Raw genomic sequence first — 19,904 nt, 5'->3', positions numbered from 1 at the left:
CAGTTAATTAGGGGCTTCCTGATTTATTCACTGGTCAAGCAAAAGAGCTCCATGCAGAGACAAAAGGCTTTTACGTAAGATCATCCAAAATGGGCCAGTATCATTCCAGTTGCTTTCTTCTGAGGGTGGTGCAGTTTATTTGGTCTTGGCATAAATATTTTTTAAAAGCAGAGTTCTCAGCATGCCATACCCATTGTCTCTCCATCCCTATTTCAGTCCCCAGCGACCCAAGAAAAGATCTTAGCAGAAGCAGCAAACTAAAACCCTTTCACTTCAAATACCAAAGACTGAATTTGAGACCTTAAGACATGCAAAGCCTTTGTCATGCTGTTCAGTTGTCATACAACTAAGCTGTTGCCTCTGCAAATACCTCAAATAAGATTATTGTTGCCCACTTTGTTCCTAAATGATCAGAGAGGAAATAGGAACTAAAAATAAAAGCAATAATGCAACATTAGGCTGTGGCTTCCAAATTTTCATAATGGGCAGATTCTTAAGACAGTGAAAATTTGGATTGTAACTCATTCACTGATGTTCTGAGAGAGACTGGGTCCCATCTCTAAGATGCACACAGACAAGGTCAGAGCAATCTTCCAGCCTTGTAGCTGGTGATCCAAAAAGTCCTATGGCGCTATAGAAACTGTTTAGCACCCATAGTTTAAGTATTATTTCAGTGCCATACCACCCAATAGTGTACTCTGGGTCGTTTACAACAGTTAAAATAATACAGCAAAAGGCCATATTTGTTCCAAAATACAAAATGTAATCAAAAAGATCTAAAACATATAATGAAGAGTAGACCTGTAGAACACTTGACCCTTCAAGGTCTTAACTCTCCATGTCTATCTGGAAAGGCCTCAGCATCGAGGCCACCTTAGCCTGGCACCGGAGGGCAGACAGGTTGGCACTAGGCAGACCGCAGTGGGGAAGCCCCTCTGTAGTTGGGGGCCGGCAGGGAGAAAGCCTCGACGCTGCCCTCTGTGCCTCCCTCACAGAAGGAGGACCTGGATGTTGAACAAATAGTCCACCCAGGGAGGTGGAAGCTGGAAGAGCTGCTCGGACAGGTACTATAGGATTTCTTCCTCTTTTAATGAGAACTACACTTAGGAAGTATTACTCAGTTTTAAAAGGTGTATTCCCTCTGACCAGGATGCACCTTATTCTTCCTAAAATGAGAGCAGTGTAATATGCAGGATCACAACCTGCACTGCTCACATCTCCATGCACAGCGATATCGATACCATGCTGGTGCACCCTGATGTGTGCCCGACCCTCTGAGCCATTAACATTTTTCGGTGCCAGGCGAAGACCTTTTTAAATTAAATTTAAAATTAAATGTCATTTTAATTGTTAATATTATTTATTGATTTTACATCTTTGGCCAGGACGTCTCCAACGATATTGTTTTTATATTGTTATTATGTTATTTATTGTTGTGAGCCGTCCCAAGGCTTCAGCGAATGGGCGGCATAGAAGCTTTGTCAATCAATCAATCAATCAATCACATGCATCTGATGCAAGATTAGCATAGGCGTTCATATTCATAGCATGTTTCTAAAGCTCAGTTAGATGAAAGTAACCCGCCCCCCCCCCCATTACAATTGGACTCACATCCTAGTAAACATGGATAGAATTGCATGTGGCTGTGCAACCTCAATTTTTCCAGGTGCCGTATGGACTGGAGATAACAAAGCAGAGTGGCAGTACTTGAAAATCTCCATTCCAATGTTGCTGACCATCAGTATTGCAGGAATTTCATTCTGTGGAGGTAAGTGAGACACAAGTATGTGCTTTCCATCTAATGAGGCAGTTGTGTCTCTTTCTTAAGAAGCTTCTCTCTTGTTATAATTGATTTAATCAATTTAAAACATGTTTATACTACTTTGCCTCTTCTCTTGGATTTCAGGGCAGCATGTAGTCAATCACCAAATAATCATGATTGGTAAAGCAGTCTACTTAAATCATGAACTTAGAACAGATTAAAATGCCTGAGCAAGCAACATTTTTGCCTGCTGTCAGGGATTGTAATGTTGGTTCAAGGTGGGACCTCTCTAGGAAGGATATAGAAATGGGACCAGGTTTCTTGAAAGGATACATTCTCACATGAGAGCCTGCCCAGGTGATATGACCTTCCAGTGAGCCTCTTATTTCAGTCCAGCCAGTTATCTGAGGCATGTACAGAGGGGAGGTAAGAGAGGGCCTTCTTGGGGGCCATTTCCTTGCTTTGAAAGACACTGCAATGGGAGGCTCGTTTCCCTCTCCTGCCCTGCCACTGACAGGCAAAGGCCATTTTATTCAAGCAGATCCATTGGCATGTATGTGCCTCTGTTGGGTTGGATTCTAATTTTATTCTGTTATTGTCTTTAAATTGTTATTTTAATATATTTGCTTTAAATAAGTTTTTATTTTATGTTAGTTATTATTATGGTTGGACAGCTTGAGAGCTATCTCCTTGGAAAAAAGATGGAATATAAATCAAATAAATAGAGAAATATGGTGAATTACAGACAACCAATCATAAGGAATATAAAAACCTGCCTTATATCAAATCCACCTAGTTCAGTTTTACCTACACTGACTGGCAGCAGCTCTCTGGGGTTCTTTCCCATCCCTTCCTGCAGGATCCAGGAACTGAACCTGGGACCCCTGCATGCAGAGCATGTCCCCTATCACTGCTTCTCCTGATCTTTGGAAGACAAGCAAGTCCAGTTTAATATCATCAACAGATTTTTCCCTCTTCTCAGAGTAGTTTCTCTGTGTTCATAGAATAGCTTTTATGTGATCATCACAGTTCCAGTAGAGACATTCAGAAAGAAACTGGACAGTCATCTGAGTAGGATAGTATAAATTAGTGTCCTGCAACAGCAGGGGGTTGGACCCGGTAGCTTTCTTGACCCCTTCCAACTCTGCTATTATATGATTCTATGAAATGCATTTCAGTTGATTTCAGTAAATATGTGTATTTGCATTTTTCATCCGTTTCTGGGGGAATACACTTTTCTGAAATCCAGCGGATGTGGGTGGATTTATTGGAAATCCAGAACCAGAACTACTTCTTCGATGGTATCAAGCTGGGGCACTCCAACCATTCTTTAGAGGACATGCCAATATGCATACCAGGCGTCGTGAGCCCTGGTTGTTTGGCGAAGAGAACACAAAGATCATCAGAGAAGCAATCAAGGAGCGCTACTCCCTTCTTCCTTACTTATACACACTGTTCTACCGAGCACATACAGTGGCCGAGCCAGTCATGAGGTAAGCTTGGGATAAAAAAAAGTGAGTTACCGCTTCATATAGAAATGTATCTTTTAACAAACAAGCATTAACATTTTGGTTGTGGCACCAAAAATGGCTTAGTGTGGAGTGATCTACTCACTGAGCCCGGCCTGGCACCAACTTTGCCATCCTTTCAGCACCAGGTTAAGAGAGTCCTTCTGTGCTGGGACATTTTAAGGACTTCCTTGCAAGAGCAAGAACGGCAGTTTATACATGCAATGTAATATCATCATCATCATCATCATCCAGGGTTATTTAATGGCTCAACGGGAATGCCCACGATGTGTGTTTAATATGTCTTTGCTGCATTAAATGTTGCTTTTAGCTGCTAAACTATTTTTAAATGTTGTGTTGTAGAAGATATATGGTTGTTTCATTGTACTGTAGTTTTGTATTAGACACGATTGTAAACTGCCTAGAGAATTTCAGCTGTTGGGCAGGATAGAAATTAAATAAATAAAATTAAAAGTCGTGGATAAATCAGTAAAATATCTGCTCAGATGCAAAGATAAAGCAAGCACATTAGTTCACAAGGTAATGTTTTAGCTATGGTTTCTAAACCAGGGAAAAAATAAATCTTCAGATACTTTGAACTTCAGCTTTCAGCACTGCTGATCACTGGCCATGCTGTTAAGGGCATTTGGAGTTAGAATCCCAAATATCTGGAATTCTACCTTCTTCCCATCCCTACTTTATATAGCTCTTTAACTGAGAGATGGTGTGATTAGTTGTTAAGGGGGTGGGACTGGAACTCAGGAGGTCTGAGTTCTAGTCCCAAGTCAGCCCTGGAGCCCACTGGGAGACTTTGGGCGAGTCACAGACTCTCAGTCCAACCTACTTCACAGGGTTGTTGATGTAAGGATGAGGTTGCAAGGAGGAGAATTACGTAAGCCGCCTTGAAATGAAAAAAGGCAGGATATAAATATAAAAAGCAATAATATCGATGCCAACAAATTTTGCCCAAACCAGTCCCATATGCAAATATCAAGGGTTAGTAAAAGTCCATTTCAATGAAAAGACAAGCTTTTGTAGAGCCTGCCTTCTCCAACTTTAATTACTCATCCCCAGCTTCCTCCACTTGAACCTGCCATTTTCACCAGGTCATCTTATCCATGTTGATGCATGGGGCCATTTTTCAGAACCTTGGGATCATCTTAGAAACATTATTTGATTCTTGCCAACTTTTTTCAGAAGAACCTTGTAAATTTCCAAGTTAAATTATTATTATTATTATTATTATTATTATTATTATTATTATTATTATTATAACATTTCTATGCCGCCCCTTGCCGAAACCTCGGGGCGGCTTACAACACGATAAAATACATTGAAATACAGTCAAACCTGGGAAATCTTGCCCCTGTCCATATTATCTTGTGTCAGATTCACAGGGTTTCCATCCAAATACCATTTTGCATTAGACTCAGCAGCATCAGCTAGTAATCAGATATCTTTAATAGGATCAGATATGCTGGATACTGTCCAGCGTAGACCCCCAGAGAGCTCATTTGCATATAATGTTAAACCATAATTTGGTATTACATTGAAGAGCTGCAGCAAGCCTTGAGCATGTGCATTTCCCACTCTTCTTTCATTGTAGCCACAGGGAAGCATTCAAAAGTTTTGTTTCCATTTTTTATTGTTCTTGGCTGCTTCTGTCATTCAGACACAAGAAACTGTGGCTGCTATGAACCACAGGGGAAGCAAAACTACTTTAAACTGTGGCTTGCTTTATTAACCATAGTTATATTTAACCATAGTTTCCAATTCAAATAACATACTAGACTGCATTTAATCTAAACTGGAATTGGCAGCACTGATCTTGTCCAGGTGAGAGGAGGAAATGCACAAGCTTGTGACTTGCTGGGTTCTTTCTTGTTTAATATAATGCACAAACTCTGTCATTTGTCTTTAACCAACAGGACTGAATAGTGATAGAGGTAAAACAATGTGAACATGGCTGATAAATAGAATCGATTACATTTCTTTGGGTGTCAACAGTATTTGAAATGCAGCAAAGAACAGCCCTAATTCAAACTAGTTCAAACAGAATCAATCTTTAGTGAATTCTTCATTCTACCTGTTTCTTCATCATTGAAAGAAAGGAAAGATAATAGAGAGGTAAAGCATTCCCTAAGATTTCTAAAGGGACAAAAATATGTTACAAGTAAAATGTATGCTGTGTTGTGACTGATTCTTCTTATAAAGTTAATTCAATAATGACTTTGAAAATTCGGTTTTCTCTTTCTTTTTTTTTTAACCTATTACCATTCCCAATGAAAGAAGTGCATTAAGTACTGATGGGTTTGAAATGCTCAGAATATCATGAAGGGTACAATCCTGTGGTCTCCCAGTATTGTGTGGAGGGCCATTGGATTTTTGGAGTCCCAGCACTGAGGCCCTGAGACTCCGTGCTGGGATGGCAAACCTTAAGCTTTCACCCTTCTTGCAATCAGCACAGAAAGAACCACGCCAGCTGCCCCTCCGGGAAGGCAAAGGTGCCTTGAAGAGGGGGAAAGGAGCATGTTGGAGCAAGTCAGGAAGGAGAGAAGATTGGTGCCAACACCTATGCTGATTCCTATAAGCACCCCAGTATCCTTCCCCACCCCCCACCCCCAGTGACCAAAAATTGTTGTCTAGATAAAACACATGGGCTGGGCCCTGGAGTCCAAAGAAGCCTCCAAGCTGGAGGTTTAAATGCATGTAGAGCAAGGGGTGTTGATTGTGCCTTTAAGCATTTAGATTTTACACAGGAGCTGTTAAGGTGACAAGGTGAAAGTGCTGATCCTAAGTAGTTGACATGAATCATGGAATACATCTTCCAGAAAGAGAACACTTCAAGATTTTGCTTTCTTCCTTTCTATAGGCCTGTCTGGGTAGAATTTCCCAAGGAACTGGAAACTTTTGGCATTGAAGATGAGTTTATGCTTGGTAGGTTTAAACGTTCTATAGACTGTGATATTTTGTAAGCTTGGCAGGGGTGTAATATGAAGAAGTTGCCCTAAAGGAGCAGGACAGCACACACAAGGACCTGGTTCACGCATACTGACTAACCGTGGCTTATTTACCTACAGTTGCTTTTGATGCTCTACAAGAGCAAGCAAGTGTGCTGCCTCCCATCTCCTTTCCACTTCTGCTTTGCATCCAGTATTGTCCACTGTAACCTAATGGATAGCATGTGGGGTTTAGCAGCTTCTCTTCAAATCCCAAGCCAGACACAAAGCCCAGACTTACTTCACAGGGTTGTTGTGGAACGAATTAGATACACACTATAAAACACCTTTTAATGCTGGAAAGCGCAGTAGAATTTATGAATAACAATGAATAATAATTTATGAAGAGGATCTACTGTTGGCATATCCAAATATGGTCTATTTTGTCAATTCTGGATATGTTTGTAATTTGGCATCATTCCATGAATTAGGTATGATTTTTGCAAATGAATTTGCAAATGAATACTGAATTCAACTAATGGAAAATAATGTTATAATTCTATTTCCTTCGGTTCATTTGTAATTCAGGAAATGCTTTGTTGGTGTATCCAGTTACTGAACCAAAGGTCACTACAGTCAGTGCTTTTCTGCCAGGCCAACAAGAGGTAAGGAAAGGCTGTGTCAGTTAATTTCCTTCCCTTTTCTTTCTTTGAGGCTTTCGACTAAATTAGGTTGCTAGGCATTCGTGGAATAGGTATAACTATGTAAGTGTGAGATTGGCTTTGGCAATCAGCATGATCACTCTATAGTGCCCTTTGCTTTGGAGAAGCTTGTGTCAACAGCAGCAGCTTCAGGGCCCCATTGTTTAAAGCCCAATATGACCTTGAACCTGCTCCTATGAAGAATTGCGACTCAGTTGTGACAGGAGAAGCAACAGCTACTAAAAGGGTCTTTCCTGTGGTTACTCCAACGCTGTGAACTGAGTTTTCTGAAAAGGGATATAAATGTAAATTACTGCTAAGTTTATTGTAGAGGAAATGTGGCTTTTTTGAAACAGTAAGATTTATTATTTTTGTTTAGTTTTTTAATTGATATCTTGCCACTTTTATGATTGGGGATATTTATGAACTTTTCATGGATTTGATATTGTGTAAGGGTTTTATGTTGTGACTCACCTGGAACAAAGTAAGGACCTGGCTTTTGACTCTCTAAACCAGTAATGCATACTTATTGCTTTCTCCTGATGATTGTCCTGCAGATCTGGTATGACTTTCGAAAACTGAGATATCTGGATGGACAAGGCATACTGAAGGTTCCAGTAACATTGAACAATGTATGTTTGTTTTTTATATTATTAACAACAGAAAATGCTCCTCAAATTTTTCCAGTTACTCAAGAGAATTTGTTTATTTATTTATTTATTAAAACATTTTTATGCCGCCCCATTCGCCGAAGCCTGGGGATATATTCTAAAGAAGGTAATATACTGGGTTGAGAAGTTTGGTGTATAAATGAAAGCTACAAACAGGTCTGACTTAAAAAATCAAGGATCTGCTGCAAGACCATCTGGGGGCTGGTCAGAACTGAGAGCTGTTATAACCTGTTCATCTCAAATGTTAGTAAACATTAGCTGTAACTCAAAAATTAAAATGTATTACAAGGGGGCTCTGTGTCTCACAAAAACATACTTCTGAAGGGGGCTCAGTGTCTCACAAAAACATACTTCTGAAGTTACTGTCTAAAGAAAAAGGGGACATTTGCATGTCATGTTGGAAAATCATCCATTACTTGTGTGGATGCATGCAAAACACACCAACTTTCTGTAAACAGTGTTGAATCGGTATGCGGCTTGTTACTGGATTACTGTTGGGTTTTCTAGTTCCTAAGCATTCCAAGAAACCAGATTTAAATGACACAACTGACAAACTGCACTAATCAGGAGCTCTTTATAGAAAGCTAGAGACAGCTTGATCATGGTTCAGTTCTGTAATTGTTCATGGTTCAGTTCCATAATTGTGGATTATAATGCATTTTGCGATTGTGATGCACAAACCAGGCCACTGTGTCCCTACAAGATGCCCAGCTGTACAATGCAGGTGAAAATACCTTAAACATCTAAAACTAGTTCACTTGCACAGGCACTAAGCTGCTTTTGTAGCAATTTCATGATCTGTAAACTTTGTTCTCCGTAATATCAGACTTCTAACGGTTCAGCCTCATTATCTACTCTAGAAAAATAAGACTTAATTTTAAAAGTCTTAAGACAGCAGCTGTACATGAGCAGATGAGGAAGATGTTTTTCATTGTTTGCTCACCCTCCCTCAAAAGAGACCTCTTGATTTCACTGCTTTTGTCTTTCTTTGTACTCAGATTCCTGTAATGCATCGTGGGGGAACTATTATACCACTCAAGACATCTGTTGGAAAATCCACAGAGTGGATGATAGAGGCTTCTTATGAACTGCGTGCTGCCCTAGATCACATGGTATTTTGAAAGTATATTGTTATACATGCACTTTGTTTATTTTCCTTGGTTTTAAAAACTTTATACACACTGTATAACTTTCCATCTTTCCTCTGTTCTGACTCTCCAATTCTGTCCTTATGACCTTGGCTCCCACTTTTGTCCTTCATGTAGCAAAGACTTGTATCCCACCTAACCCACCATGAATGTAGAGCTAGTCAGAACATACTGTGGGGAGGTGACCAAGTTCCTTCAAACATCTTTTTTATTTCTGTTCTCTCAAATCAAAGGAAAAGCCACCTTTATACAAATCATGAAAATGTAAAAAACATTGTGAGCCTGATCGATATGTCAGCAAACCCCCTTGGTATCTGGTTAATATGCTACATATTTTTGTTGCTCTTCAAGTTCTAAAACTGGCAAACAACCAAAAAAGGAAGAATACAAATGAGCACTTTCCAGGTGATTGTCTTGCCAAAAAGCGAGACCATTTTGTCACCTTATGTGCCTGACCAGGGATTGCAAAGGTGCCGGACACTGGTAAGGTTGCCCATACTGCAAGGTGAAGTAACAGTTCATCAAGGGGTAGGTTGCCATTTGTAGCACATGTCATCCATATTCACCCACTCTAACAAGTAGATTCCTAAACAAGCCTTTGTTAATGCCATTATGTCTAATTACAACTTGATCTCCTAGGTCAAGGACAGCTGATCCCTCCTCTGTGTTCATAAGACTGCCTTCTCTTTCTTATGTACTTAAACATTAGCACATAGCAATGATTGTGATTTTCCATTTTTGTTTATTCTCTGTTGAGCAGTGGTAACTGTATCTTACCTTCTCTGTAGGGGTCTGCATCAGGAGAGCTCTACTTGGATGATGGCCATTCATTTCAGTATCTCCATGACAAGCAGTTCCTGCTCAGAAAGTTCACCTTCCATAATAATGTTTTCTCATCTAGGTAACATGCACTATGAGGGCAAAGGCAAAAGTGTTAATTTTCCTAGGGCAGTACTTTGGTATTGGACATCTTTTATGTAGTGGAACTATAAACTAGGCGAACTGGGTTTCATCCATTGATCACAAAATAATGGAATCTTATGCACAAGACCCTAACAAATATTGCTCCACATGGCCCGGACCTTGTCCAGGTATAATGAAGATTGCTGGTACTTGCAGTATTTCAGAGAAATACACTTGCATGTGACTAAATTCGTGCAAAGAAGGAGCACTACGAAATATGTGAGACATTAGAAATGCTAATAGGACAACCCTAGCTAAGGGTGACACTGAAGAAGCCTTGTTCTCATGAGCATTCTAGATGTGGAAACATGCTCTAGCACCTTTCAGAGAGCCTTGGGTCTGTTTGGAGAAGCCAGGAAATTTGATCAGCTAAATAAGTTAAGCCAACTCAACCTCCTCCTCGGAAATCTATCAGAAATGTATTGAAGAGGAGGGCAAGTTGTACCCCCCTTTCCACACACACACACACGCGAATTACCAAGACAGACAAAAGTTGTGTCAAAGGCTTTTGGAGTTGGAGACCTTGATAAAGCATGAAGAGCTTTTTGATAAGGGAGTTTGCTAAAGAAGAAACCAATCCTAGTACTGGAAGCAGTGTTTTCTACACAGACCTCAAGGCCATCTTCTGTCTCTTTATTCCTCCAGGTGTGCAGATGAAAATGGGCAGTTTCTTACAGGATGTGTCATTGAACGGATACTGATTTTGGGAATGAAAAAGCAACCTTCCTCTGTGACTGTCAGCATCCACAGTAAGAGACAGAACAGCTTTACATTTTAGGATGCTTCCACAGTTGACGTTGGTTTTTTTAGAATTATCTGCAATGGAACCACATGGGATAGTCCACAGAGAATGTACCTCTGTTTATTTGTCAGCTGGGTGTGGGGGGGGGGTAACTCTCACCATGTGTTCAGTTTGCACTGGCTAGTCCTGGCATCAGCATCTCCAGGGGCCATGTCCCGGCCACCCATGTGTTGATGCAAGTGGGAAAGAGCTTTATACATGTAGAGAAGCTCCATGCAAGGAGGAACCTAATCGGTCCAGCATTCCCATTCATGTAGAACATCCTTCCCAACCCAATGTCCTTCACACTACAGGTTTCATCCACCCCAGACAAAATGGCCAAGGGTTAGGGACTCTGGGTGTTGTAATCCCAGCAGTATGGAGGGCACCAAGTTGGGGAAGGCTGGTGTAGAAGATCTCTGTGTTCATATGCACTTAGAGAGCCTTCTCATGTTCTCTGAATGTGCAACAGCACCAGTGGGGGAGACCATCAAGCAGTGTGGAAGGTAAGGCTACTCCAGTCAGTCCCCCTTCGGTATATTTATTGACTGTACCATGAATATTCCCCCTTCCATATTCCCTAATCTAAACCAAAGCAGAACACCCCTTCTCACACTAGTCACATATTTCCCTAGCATTGCTGGATTTGGCCAGTTCACATCAGTGGTCCATCTTCACCTGAAACCAGTTCCTGGCAGATCCGTATGTTCAGGATAATGTGTGAAAAGTCAGGGTAGTATGACCTAGCCCTAAAGTTTATTTAATAGGGAAGAATTGGCTTTGGTGCAGGGGCTACATTTCAGACAGCCTCCCTCAACCTGGTTCCTTCTGGATGTTTTGGACTTCAGTGCCTATCTGCCCTTGCCATCATGGCCAATGGTCAGGAAATTTTGGAAACTGTAGCTCAAAATATCTTGCTGGCACCAGGCTGGGGAAGGCTGGACTAGGGTTTTGCTGAACAGCCCTATTAAGATGTTCATATAAGACTGAAGTATATTTTAATTAATCTAACATATATTTTAATTCTATTAATATTCAGATGGGAAAGACAAAGCAGTGCCTTTCACTTACGAAAGTTCAGTGAAGAACTCTGTGTTGACCCTTCAAAAGCTTTCATTAAATGTTGGCATTGACTGGGTGCTTCAAATCAAGTGAAGCTACAGCAGCAAAGAAATGGAAGAAAAACGGAGAAACAGTGGTTTGGAGTAACTTAGCTGACTCTTTTGAAATGCTTTTTTTCCCCAAATAAGCAAATCATGAACTTTCTTAGGCAAAATTTGTGTAGTTTCTGCTAATTAAGATTCAAGGTATTCTTTGCACATGACAACTTGCCAGTAACTGTTTGCAACAACTGTTCTGCTGAGGATGGCTTGCTTCCAGGGTTTTGCAGTTGTGGGAAAACGTTGTTCCGCATGTATCCAAGCAACAGCAGCTGGAATACTTTCTTGCTTTGATGGATTTTTTCCCCTTCTGTTCCAGATTTTGTTTCTCAGTGTTCATCCTTGTAATGAATGTCTCAGAGAAGGAAACAACTTAGAACAATCTGTACTAAATCCACCAACATAGAACAGAAAATTTGTTCTGCAAAGTGGTCTTGGACAGAGAAACTTAACACTGAGGACTGTTTCTGTAATCCAGCTATAAAACCTATGGAGAAATTCAGCTCCATAAAACAACACAGTTTTCTTACATGGGAGAAAAGAAATTGTCTTGAGTGAATGTTCATCATTTAACTTAGTCCATAGAACTTACACTATTGTGAGCATGCTTCCGGTACAAGAACAAACCAAAGTAGTAATGAATTTAGAATGAATGGCAAAACAATATGGCAGAAAGGTTAAAACTGGGTCATTTAAACATTCAGGACAATATCCAGTGGTACCTATCCATAAGTGGGGCTTGCTGCCCCTTCAGTTTCACAGGCAGGGATCACTAGTGCTTCTAGTCCTCAAGCAGTGAGCCACACCAATCCATTGCACAAGCAGAGTCCATCACTTGCTTGTCACAGAGAAATTTGGCAGTTCTGGGGCAAGCTTTGAAATCAGTGAAAATGTTAATTTCTGGAATGGGGCAGGTCAGCAGAGCTCTCTTGTGTGGGCTCTGCCAGCCTGCCCCATTCTGGAAAGTAGCGTTTCCACTCATTTCAGGTTGCCCCCAGAAGCATGAAATCTCAGTTGCACAAGCGATTGATCCTGCTTGCACAGTGGAACCAGCAGGACTGGATGCTTGTGGATGGTAATTATTGGATATTGCCCACTGTAATATTCAAACTTAGCTTTACTGAGCATTTCAGTCATGTTAAAGCACAAGGCTCTGTAGGTTAGGAGTGTTTGTCTTATAATACGGTATACAACTTTAAAAAACAGTTCTTCCATTATGCAGAAGACAGGAGCACAGTGGCTGCCCTTGCTTTCAGTGCTGTTCAACATTTTAGAAGTTTGTCCAGATTGGCACTGCCCCATAGATCCTAACAAAGGTTTAGTTTGGATTTTTCAGGAAACAGTAGTGTTCAAGGCACAACTCTGTGTAGTGCTCCACTCACAACTGTCCCTGGCCACAGTGTATTTACATATTAGATTGTACACCCCAGATTTTCTGTTCTCGGTGCTTTGTTGTCTGTGCTCTGGTTACATCAGAGTTAGACTGTGGTAGTGCCCTTTACGTGGAGCTGCTCTTGAGTGTCTGGAAGCTTCAGGTTCCATATGGCAGCTAGACTATTAGTGATGATCACACTTTTATTGAACATAACAATGTCCCATATTTCAGAACAAATCAACACAATAAATTCTTCCTTATGGGGGGATTGTTTTAGTCTAAAAAGCTTGCACATGGTACACCGTTGTATTTATTATATTTATAGCCTACCTTTTTTCCTTCAAGGAGCTCAAGGTGGCTTACATATTCTTTCTCTTCTTATCCTCACCATAACATTGAGAGTCAGTGACTGGCCACATTCACCCACTGAGCTTCGTGGCCAGGTGGGGACTAGAACCCAGATCCCCTGGATTCCCAGTCCAATAGTTTAACCTCTACATCACAATTATAAAGGTCCACCCTCTTGTGAAGGGTGTGCAAGATGATTCTCTTGCACAGGCTCACATTCCATAGTGCACAGCATAGGTATTAGCAGTGTCAGGTGTTCCATCTGAAAATAATATGTTGTATAACTTATTTAACATTCTGTTCTGTCTCTCATGCAGTTGCCTCTCTCATCCCAAAGGCCTAGCTTTACGATACAGATCTTTTTTCCTTGAGGAGTCCCTGTATTCCTCAGACGTATCTGCTTAGACTTAAGTACTTCCTTCCAGGGTTGAGCTGCAGGCCTCTCAAGCAAGAGGAGCACCATGTTTCACCCAGGATGTTAGTGCTTGATGTATTCATAAAGAAGTATATCCTGAAATATGGTTTGACGAAGAAAAACCACGCCTTCCATATCTCTTTCACGTGCAAAAAAGACACTTCCCCTCTCTATAGCATTTTGTTTCCTCCACTGCAGAGGTTCCTCCCTCAACTCCCCTGACGTCACTTTCTGCAAAGGGAATTTGGCAGAGGCAGCGTTCGTTAGAACAAACTGCTGTGACTGCATTTTAAGCTGCTGGATGTAAATTGAGCTATGCAAGCCTGCTTTCCAAGGAATGTTAAGGATCTCTCCCACTTTTCCCATGGAACTATTTTAAGGCCAGAACATATGCTGCTTCCAATGCATGGTGGAGGGCATGTGATTCTCGCACCCTGGGCCTGGTCAGTGCCTGAATGGAAGACGGCCTGGGAACCCCACACGGACACTGCCTTGAGCTCAAAGTTGGAAGAAAGGCAGGATATAAACCTACCACATAAAAAATATTCTTTATCTTGGTGTGCATGTTGTGCAGCATGAAGTTTGGTGTAGACTCTGTCTGCTCAGTGATTCTGATTTGTTTAAAATAAAGCTTTAGCTCTTGTGGTTGTCAGATGAGCTTGGAATCGGTCTGGTAATGTCTTGCCTTACAGTGCTATCCTATGTACATCTACTCAAAAGGAAGCCTCGCTGAGTTTGCTGGGACAACTGGGTGAGACTGCTGCATGGGTACTGGTCAGAGATGTGGACTGGGACTCAGGAGACGGGGGTTCTAGTCCCCACCCAGCCACACAGCTCACTGAGTGATTTTGGGCCAGCCACTAACTCTCAGTGTAACCTAACTAACAGGGATGATGTAAGGATAAAGCAGAGAAGAGGATGACCATGTGAGCCACCTTGGCTTCCTTGCAAGAGGAAAAAGGGCAGGATGCAAATATAACATCACAGTCATCATGATGGGAATACTGGAACTAGATACAAGAGCTTCAGCTTTATTAGGTAGTTGTTTGACCAATAAGAACATTTTTCAAACGCATCTTACCTCTCGCAGGTAAATGAAAAACCCATCCTCAGTCTCTCTCATAAGGATGGTAGGTGACCAACATTTCCAACAGAATCCAGATCCAGGAATCATTTGTTCTGTTCCAAGTGAAGGAAAAGGAATACATGAACACCCTGTAAAAAGATTCTGCTCTCAAACCACCTTTAGCTGGGTTAAAAACTACTCTTTCCAGCCTGAATGTATAACTTGACTAACATGGCACGTTACACCAATATTTATGACTATTGGCTTCCCTCCAGCCCACTTGTTTATTTCTATACCACCCAACAGCCAAAGCTGCTTGGGTGGTTCACAGCAGCATATTTAGAAACAATATGAATTATACCAATTAAAATGTCTTAAAAGTTGCCTAGTAAAAAAAAACCAAATAAACAGAGCACAGAAATCACACTTTTAAAAGACCCAATTCTATCTAACAACCAGCAGGCCCCGGTATTAAATGCCCTACAGTAGAGGGTGGTCTAACTCTCACCAAAAATAGCAAAGTTGTCAACCGGTGGGCCTCAATGGGAAGCTAATTTCATAACTAGGGGGCACCACTAAAAAGGCTCTTGTCACCACAGTCAAAGCCTCCCTTGGAGGTGTTCACTGGAGAAGGTTGGACTAGTTGGCAGACTATACACCTTGTTGTCAAATAGGAGCTGCAGAACCAGTGTAAATCTATAGCAGATAAAGATCTGATTCATTTCTTAGGTTGTTTTCAGAATCTGTATAGCTATTTGGAAAGCCAGTTCGCAATAAAAATTGAAGCTAATTCACAGGAAAAAAACCAACATAAAATATCACCATATAAAGCTTTCATTTTTAAAAATTTGCAGTTTAAAATAACTTTTCAGTCCAGTAATTTTGTTAAAAGCAGAGCAGGATAGAAAGGTCTTTGAAGCATATTTGAAATTCACCAATGAGGCAGCTAACCACACACAAATAAAAAAAGGTTTTGCAGTGTTGGAGACACAGCTACCCAGATTTTCCTAACTTGGCAGGTAGAGATTCTAGCCATAGTTCTAATAGCACAAATCAGTGGTGTTACCTCAATACAGGTGTGGGCAACTTGGGGCCTTCTAGATGTTCTGGCTACAACTCCCAATAACTTAAACCAGCATAGCTAATGGTGAGAAATTCAAGAGAGTCGAACATTGCCTGCCCTCCTCTGGAGGATTGCTTGGCTTGGTTGTCATAACAGTCAACAGAAAATAGCTAAGGTGGACTGGCCTATCAGTATGGAAAGATTCATGTATCTGCTGACTTGCGAAGAAGAGCTTTGGTGGTACAACTTGAGAGCCTGCTCTTACACCACCAAAGTTAGTCTGCTGTTACTCATTTTGTGTGGAGAAGGGCTGTGCCTGTTTAACTGGAAGCAAGTTCCACTAGGAATGATGCACAAATTAATACGTATAGCATTGCATAGTTGGGCTTGGAATCTAATACCACACCCTCTTTCGGGTTACCACAGCAGCAGTGATCACATTCAGCCTGCATTGTTATCAAGTTCATCAGGCTGCAGTGTGGCAGCGCCAGAAGTATATCATGGAAAAACATTGACTAGGATTTTATAGCAGTGCTCCAACTGGTTTGTTTAAAAATAGTCTTTATGACTGTTACCCCAGAGGAATTATTTAATATCAGGCCAATCGATGAGAGTGCAAAGTGGCTAATAACATAAGGCATACTCTCCCGATGATGCAATTACTTGGCATTCTGCTAGAGAAATAAACCAGAAATATAAAGTCACTAGCAGACTTTTACAGCTCGCATACTTCTGTCATTGGTAGTATTACAGTATTGCAGTAACCTGAAGTAATCATAGCGATGAGCTCACCAAGTTGAATTCCCCCAAGCGCAGCTGCCAGAGCGTAGTTCACGCATGCCTCACAGTAATCTAATTGCTACTTGAGAGGTAAACAGAACCTGGGTCTAAAATGCAAACACAGAAAATTAAATGTTGGAAATGAGGCATCTGTAATTTAAATAGTATTATATGTTCATTGCTAATTGAGATGGGGGTGAATATAGAAATAGGCTAAGCACTTGTGGGGATCAGTGTGTCTCTCTAACCAAAATCAAACTTAGCAAAGTAGCAGCATGGCACAGAATACAGATGCTTTGAGAAAATTTTGGAGGGCAGCAATGCACTTTCATAAGGAAGGCTGAGCGCAAAAGGATTGAGGCCTTTGAATTGAGGTGCTGGAGGAGACTCCTGCGAGTCTCTTGGACAGCAAGATCAAACTGGTCAGTCCTAGAGGAGATCAGCCCTGACTGCTCTTTAGAAGGCCAGATACTGAAGATGAAACTCAAGTACTTTGGCCACCTAATGAGAAGGAAGGACTCCCTGGAGAAGAGCCTAATGCTGGGAACAATTGAAGGCAAAAGAAGAAGGGGACGGCAGAGGATGAGGTGGCTGGATGGAGTCACTGAAGCAGTTGGTGTGAGCTTAAGTGGACTCCGGGGGATGGTGGAGGACAGGAAGGCCTGGAGGAATGTTGTCCATGGGGTTGCGATGGGTCGGACATGACTTCACAACTAACAACAACAATGCACTTTCAGACTCTCCTGAATTTGCTTTGAGAATCTTGGAGCAAGTTGAGTCAGGTATTTTTTTGTGGGGGAAGCACTGAGACTAATACAGTATTATTGTCATGTTACATTTACATCTCACCCTTTTTTCTTCTGAAAGGAATCCAAGGCGGCTTACGTAGTCCGCCATTTTATGCTCACAACAACTTTGTGAGGTAGGCTAGGGTGAAGGTCTGTGACTGGCCTAGAGTAACTCAGTGAGCTTCATGAACAAGTAGGGACTAGAAGCTGAATCTCTTGTGCTCCAATCCAACTAACCCAGGATGTAATTATTTAAAATTATTATTTAGGAAATAAAATATACTGATACTACAATAGTAGTACATATTAAAATTATGGTTTTAACATGAACTGATGCTACAAAAAATATCCCCGATATTTTTATGAGACTGTCCTCAAAATCATGACAATATTTCTTTTCATTTTTAGACCCTATAGATAAACTGATACTTTGGAAACGAGGAAGACAGCATCCAACCTGCTTTAACCATTAATGGTTTTTAGATGGTGTTCTAGAGTAGATTCATCACTTCCGAGCATGAAGGTGGAAACATTAAATTCATTCCAGTAGCTTGATATTTGCTCTACTGCAAGGGAGAATGCCGTTAAAACAACAGTAGCTCAGGGAGCACTTCCTGAGTGGTAGAAGCACCTGGGGAAATGCCTCTGAAGACCATCCCAGTGGATTGGAGTGGGAAAAGATGAGTTAAGAGTTGTTTCAGTTCTAAGCTTCGGGTTTACAGCTTCAAGGTCAAGTCCAGCACTTTGGCCTGAGCCTGGAAGCTTACTTGGCAGTTGTAGCCTTTTTTCAATGCAGTCAAGCCTAAACGCGCCAACATGAAGTCTCCAGGAAGACAGAGAACACCCCAAAATGCTGCTACACTGGAATCCAAAGTGCAGCTCTCTTTCTAACCGCAGTTTGTTTGTTGGTTCTCCTCACACAGCGTACAGTTGTGGCAGGAAGTTGCAATGGCCATCAAAGCGGAGAACTTTAAAGGGGGATTGGACAGGTTAGTGGAGGAAGAGGCTACAGTGGCTGCAAGCCTTGCTGGCTTCAGGGTACCTGCATTGCCAGAGGAGGTACGCCTAAGTACACCGGTTGCTGAGGAGTTCAGGCAGGCAGAGGTCTTGTACCCATCCCGTATGAGGGATCCTTTGGGCAGCTGGTTCGCCATTCCCCAAGTGAATGGAGTGCTGGACTGGAAGGATCCAGCATGGCTTATTTATGTTCTTACGCAGCAACCTGAATTAAAACTTCCTTGTCTGGGAGTGAGGGAGAGCGGCTTGCCCACTTCCTTTTCTTACTCAAAACTTCCCCCAAAAGGATCCTGTGTCATGAAGCAATTGTTGCAAGTTCCTTTATGTTAATCCAGATGTGGTTAGCAGATCTGAACAATTTTGGCTTTCGCCCTACCCGATCCTCATAAGAGCCCCTTCCACACTGCTGCAGACCACTGCCATCACGTGGGTAAGGCTGCTGGTATGAGCCCCTTTTGCTCCACCAGCACTCTACCTTCTGCTCCATGAGAATGTGAAAGGAAGCTCTCTCTAAATATGCTTGAGAAACATGGAATTTAATACATTAATACAAACCTCCAGGACTTTTTGCACTGCTGCTTCTATATAGTTGTCCTTTTAATTCCAGTCGTCATTTCAAAAATTAGCTTACGGTCCTTATAGAAGCGATTCAAGAACTTTACATGAGGGTGGGGAAAATGTTGATTCAAGCTGTTTGACCACTTCAGGCTGTCTAGTCCTTCTGAAAGAACAAACTCAGAGCAGGAATCTCTTCATCCCCTCTTCCATATCAGCACCCTCCCCCTAAGAGTTTATTTTTAGTTTTCTGAGCTGCAACCTTTACAAAGCATGCCATCAGCACAATCACACACAAATCTGGAGGTGAACATTGCTCAACGATTTCTCTTGCTTCCTGCTGCAATGATGATTTTGACATCGAATGGCAGAATTACTATGACAAGAGCCATGAGATGACATGTACACAACTTGCTGACTTGGGTCTGTATAATTTTGCTTCAGCTTTTACAGACAGAAGGAGGGGAAAGATTACAGATCAGCTTATTTTTCTGTTGCTTCCTTCCAAATTGCAAGATCACCCTTACTTTGTTGTTGCCATTTAATTGCTAAATTTGCTTAAATCTGGTCTCCATGCCGTCGGCCGTGAGTGCTACTATAGTTCAAGAGACCAGGGCTGGATCGGTCACCCATCAGCATGGTACTGCAGTCACTGAAACATGTGGAGGAACAGGAGGGATCTACTCTGCTATCCTAAGCCGCAATCAGCCCATCATTGGAGTAAAAGAAAAGACCTTTCACGAGCTGCATAGGAAATGCCTCGAAAAGAAGATCCTTTATGAAGATCCAGATTTCCCAGCCAATGACAGCTCCCTCTTCTTCAGCCAAAAGCTCCCTGTCAAATTTGAGTGGAAGAGGCCACTA

General features: G+C 41.6%; 2 protein-coding genes and 1 long non-coding RNA gene across 10 annotated transcripts in view; 2 read left to right on the top strand and 1 right to left on the bottom strand.

Moving 5' to 3' along the window:
• The window catches only part of GANC (glucosidase alpha, neutral C), a 68,752-nt gene extending 54,329 nt beyond the window's left edge, over window positions 1-14,423 (top strand). For 5 of the 6 annotated variants that reach the window (XM_044436834.1, XM_044436833.1, XM_044436835.1 and 2 more), the window contains 9 exons: window positions 1,667-1,768; window positions 3,012-3,255; window positions 6,143-6,207; window positions 6,798-6,874; window positions 7,468-7,542; window positions 8,580-8,693; window positions 9,518-9,630; window positions 10,338-10,441; window positions 11,513-14,423. In XM_044436834.1, coding sequence (XP_044292769.1) covers window positions 1,667-1,768; window positions 3,012-3,255; window positions 6,143-6,207; window positions 6,798-6,874; window positions 7,468-7,542; window positions 8,580-8,693; window positions 9,518-9,630; window positions 10,338-10,441; window positions 11,513-11,628 — 1,010 coding nt within the window. In that variant the 3' untranslated portion in view covers window positions 11,629-14,423. The remainder of the gene's footprint in view (window positions 1-1,666; window positions 1,769-3,011; window positions 3,256-6,142; window positions 6,208-6,797; window positions 6,875-7,467; window positions 7,543-8,579; window positions 8,694-9,517; window positions 9,631-10,337; window positions 10,442-11,512) is intronic. The other variant, XR_006415385.1, reaches the window with a different exon arrangement.
• LOC123026812 overlaps window positions 1-19,177 on the bottom strand; it is a 27,433-nt gene extending 8,256 nt beyond the window's left edge. Inside the window, exons 1-4 of one of the 2 annotated variants that reach the window (XR_006415387.1) lie at window positions 19,041-19,177; window positions 16,693-16,787; window positions 14,853-14,950; window positions 9,507-9,640 (exon numbers count right to left, since the gene is read on the bottom strand). This is a non-coding gene — a long non-coding RNA (uncharacterized LOC123026812). Of the gene's footprint in view, window positions 1-9,506; window positions 9,641-11,544; window positions 11,668-14,852; window positions 14,951-16,692; window positions 16,788-19,040 lie in introns of those variants that run through there. The other variant, XR_006415388.1, reaches the window with a different exon arrangement.
• CAPN3 (calpain 3) overlaps window positions 17,311-19,904 on the top strand; it is a 30,036-nt gene continuing 27,442 nt past the window's right edge. Inside the window, exon 1 of one of the 2 annotated variants that reach the window (XM_044436845.1) lies at window positions 17,311-19,904. In XM_044436845.1, the coding sequence (XP_044292780.1) occupies window positions 19,614-19,904 (291 nt within the window). In that variant the 5' untranslated portion in view covers window positions 17,311-19,613. The other variant, XM_044436846.1, reaches the window with a different exon arrangement.

The sequence above is a fragment of the Varanus komodoensis genome, unplaced genomic scaffold, assembly GCF_004798865.1.
Source record: "Varanus komodoensis strain SLA01 unplaced genomic scaffold, ASM479886v1 scaffold3, whole genome shotgun sequence".
Lineage (NCBI taxonomy): Eukaryota > Metazoa > Chordata > Lepidosauria > Squamata > Varanidae > Varanus > Varanus komodoensis.
The sequence above is the reverse complement of the archived record's forward strand: the minus strand, read 5'-3'. Positions and strand labels throughout refer to the sequence as shown.